The sequence below is a fragment of the Dama dama genome, chromosome X, assembly GCF_033118175.1.
Source record: "Dama dama isolate Ldn47 chromosome X, ASM3311817v1, whole genome shotgun sequence".
Lineage (NCBI taxonomy): Eukaryota > Metazoa > Chordata > Mammalia > Artiodactyla > Cervidae > Dama > Dama dama.
In genome coordinates, this window is record NC_083714.1 from 38,480,354 (window position 1) to 38,484,203 (window position 3,850).

The window sequence follows — 3,850 nt, forward strand, 5'->3', positions numbered from 1 at the left end:
TCAGGAGAGAGTCCCCGGCTGGCCTGCATAGGGTCCATCCCTTGCAGGACAACAGCTCTAGGTTTCCCGATGAGTGCAGCGGAAGTCATTTCAAACTTAGGAGTCAAGATGCACTGGCAGGTTCCTTCAACTGGGTCGTGGCTGGGAGTCAACTCAATTAGAAAGGTTTTTTTGTTTTTTTTTTAACGAAGCAGTCTGGAAAGAATCGCTCCAACACGTCTATTCTGAGCACGCCTCGGCAGACCCTCTCCGGTGCTCCCAGGTCTCAGCTGCAGTTCGGCGCACACAGTCTGCAGGCCGACGGCGCGGGTCCTTGTGGCGGCAGCGGCGGCTCGGTCCTCGGCGTCCGTCGTTACTCGGGTCTCGGGCTCAGAGGGGCGCGGCGCCACCCCTCCGGCGGGCGGCCCGCACCAAGCACTGCTGGAGAACGGGGTAGAGGCGCTGGCAGCCCTCGAACCCCAGGTGCACGGCCTCCGCCCAGCTCTCGTTCGGGCCGCCCTCCCCGCTGCCCAGCAGCCCGGCCACCTGCTTGAGCACCGTCATGAGCGCCACGCTGAGGCCGGCGGCGGCGCGCTCCTCCTCCAGCAGCGTGGGGTCCAGCAGCCAGGCGGGCGCGGGCCCCGGCGCGCGGCTCAGGCCGCAGCCCACCACCAGGTCGTACATCTCGACGCCCGCGGCGGCCAGGGCGAGCGCGGCGGCAGTGAGCGGGGCGGCCAGCGCCGAGCCGCCGTCCCCCAGCAGCAGCGCCCACACCTCGAGCTGCGCGCGCGGGTAGCGGCCCAGGCGCACGGCCGGCTCGAGCGACTCCTGCGGCGCCCGCGCCAGCTCGCGCTCCTCGCCGCCGCCCGGCGGGGCTCGGCGCCCTCGGTCAGAGAAGGGCGCGCGGCGGAAGTCGCAGAGCAGGCGGCCGCTCAGCGCCGCGGGAGCCTCGCAGCCCGCCCTGGCCGGGCAGCCGCCGCGCTCGCCGCCCTCGGCCTGGCGCGGGCCCGACTCGGCGCACAGCACCTTGGGGCCGCCTGCCTCCAAGTAGGCCGAACCCTTGGCCTGGCTCAGCAGTCTGGCGCGCGCGTACACCGGCCGCAGCCGCGCCGGGTCGCGAGGGGCCGGCGCCTCGCCCTCGCCGGCCGCGTACAGCTGCTGCGGCTGCGACTCCTCGGGCACGCGGATGCGGCGGTGGTCCGCGGGCATGGTGGCGCTGCTGCCGGCCGGCTCCGCGCGTCAGCCCCACCGTGCGCTGGCGCTTCCGCCCGCCAGCCTGGCCAGCCGCGCGAGGGTGCGCGGGACAGCGGCTGGCCGCTCAGCTTTCTTTTTTTTTTTTTTTGAAGGTTGTACAGACTAATAGTTTTATTACTATTTTTTAATTTTTTATTTATTTTTATTAGTTGGAGGCTCATTACTTTACTATATTGCAGTGGTTTTTGTCATACATTGACATGCATCAGCCATGGAGTTACACGTATTCCCCATCCCGATCCCCCCTCCCACCTCCCCCTCCACCAGATTCCTCTGGGTCTTCCCAGTGCACCAGGCCCAAGCACTTGTCTCATGCATCCAGCCTGGGCTGGTGATCTGTTTCACCCTAGATAATATACATGTTTTGATACTGTTCTCTCGAAACATCCCACCCTCGCCTTCTCCCACAGAGTCCAAGATAGTCCAACTCTCACATCCGTGCATGACCACTGGAAAAACCATAGCCTTGACTAGACGGACCTTTGTTGATAAAGTAATGTCTCTGCTTTTTAATATGCTGTCTAGGTTGGTCTTAACTTCCCTTCCAAGGAGTAAGCGTCTTTTAATTTCATGGCTGCAATCACCATCTGCAGTGATTTTGGAGCCCCAAAAAATAAAGTCTGACACTGTTTCCACTGTCTCCCCATCTATTTCCCATGAAGTGATGGGACCGGATGCCATGATCTTAGTGTTCTGAATGGTGAGCTTTAAGCCAACTTTTTCACTCTCCTCTTTGACTTTCATCAAGAGGCTCTTTAGTTCTTCTTCACTTTCTGCCACAAGGGTGGTGTCATCTGCATATCTGAGGTGATTGATATTTCTCCCAGCAATCTTATTTCCAGCTTGTGCTTCCTCCAGCCCAGCGTTGCTCATGATGTACACTGCATGTAACATGACGTACTCCTTTAACTATTTGGAACCAGTCTGTTGTTCCATGTCCAGGTCTAACTGTTGCTTCCTGACCTGCATACAGGTTTCTCGAGAGGCAGGTCAGGTGGTCTGGTATTCCCATCTCCTTCAGAATTTTGTACAGGTTATTGTGATCCACACAGTCAACGGCTTTGGCATAGTCAATAAAGCAGAAATAGAAGTTTTTCTGAAACTCTCTTGCTTTTTTGATGATCCAGGAGATGGTGGCAGTTTGATCTCTGGTTCCTCTGCCTTTTCTAAAACCAGCTTGAACATCTGGAAGTTCATGGTTCATGTAGTGCTGAAGCCTGGCTTGGATAATTTTGAGCATTACTTTACTAGCGTGTGAGATGAGGGCAACCGTGCGGTCGTTTGAGCATTCTTTGGCATTGCCTTTCTTTGGGATTGAAATGAAAACTGAACTTTTCTAGTCCTGTGGCCACTGCCGAGTTTTCCAAATTTACTGGCATATTGCGTGCAGCACTTACACAGCATCATCTATTAGGATTTGATATAGTTCAACTGAAATTCCATCACCTCCACTAGCTTTGTTTGTAGTGATGCTTCCTAAGGCCCACTTGACTTCACATTCCAGGATGTCTGGCTCTAGGTGAGTGTGAGTGATCACACCATCATGATTATCTGGGTCATGAAGATCTTTTTTGTACAGTTCTTCTGTGTATTCTTGCCACCTCTTCTTTATTTATTTATTTTATTTTTATTAATTTACATTAGTTGAAGGATATTTCCTTTACAATATTGTAGTGGTTTTTGCCATACATTGATATGAATCAGCCATGGATTTACATGTGTGCCCCATCCTGAATCCCCCTCCCACCTCCCTCCCTATCCCATCCCTCTGGGTCATCCCAGTGCACCAGCCCGGAGCAGTTGTCTCATGCATCAAACCTGGACTGGTGATCTGTTTCAGAATTGATAATATACATGTTTCAATGCTGTTCTCTCAGATCATCCACCCTTCGCCTTCTCCCACAGAGTCCAAAAGTCTGTTCTATATATCTGTGTCTCTTTTTCTGTCTTGCATATATGGGTATCGTTACCATCTTTCTAAATTCAGATTGGGAGAAAATAATAGCAAACGAAGCAACAGACAAAGGATTAATCTAAATTCCATATATATGTGTCAGTATACTGGATTGGTGTTTTTCTTTCTGGCTGGCTTCACTCTGTATAATGGGCTCCAGATTCATCCACCTCATTAGAACTGATTCAAATATATTCTTTTTAATGGCTGAGTCATATTCCATTGTGTACATGTACTACAGCTTTCCTATCCATTCGTCTGCTGATGGGCATCTAGGTTGCTTCCATGTCCTGGCTATTGTAAACAGTGCTGCGGTGAACATTGGGGTCCATGTGTCACTTTCAGTTCTGGTTTCCTTGGTGTGTATGCCCAGGAGTGGGATTGCTGGGTCATATGGCAGTTCTATTTCCAGGTTTTTAAGGAATCTCCACACTGTTCTCCATAGTAGCTCTACTAGTTTGCATTCCCACCAACAGTGTAAGAGGGTTCCCTTTTCTCCACACCGTCTCCAGCATTTATTGCTTGTAGACTTTTGGATAGCAGCCATTCTGACTGGCGTGTAATGGTACCTCATTGAGGTTTTGATTTGCATTTCTCTTATAATGGGTGAAGTTGAACATCTTTTCATGTGTGTGTTAGCCATCTGTATGTCTTCTTTGGAGA

At 52.7% G+C, this 3,850-nt stretch overlaps 1 protein-coding gene across 1 annotated transcript; it reads right to left on the reverse strand.

Annotated features, from left to right (window-relative positions):
• Positions 1–239: 239 nt before the first annotated feature.
• On the reverse strand, positions 240–1,188 carry LOC133053052 (exosome complex component MTR3-like). Its single transcript, XM_061137840.1, has one exon. It carries the CDS (start codon positions 1,186–1,188, stop codon positions 370–372), a length of 819 nt encoding a protein of 272 aa, XP_060993823.1. The 3' UTR covers positions 240–369.
• Positions 1,189–3,850: the final 2,662 nt, after the last annotated feature.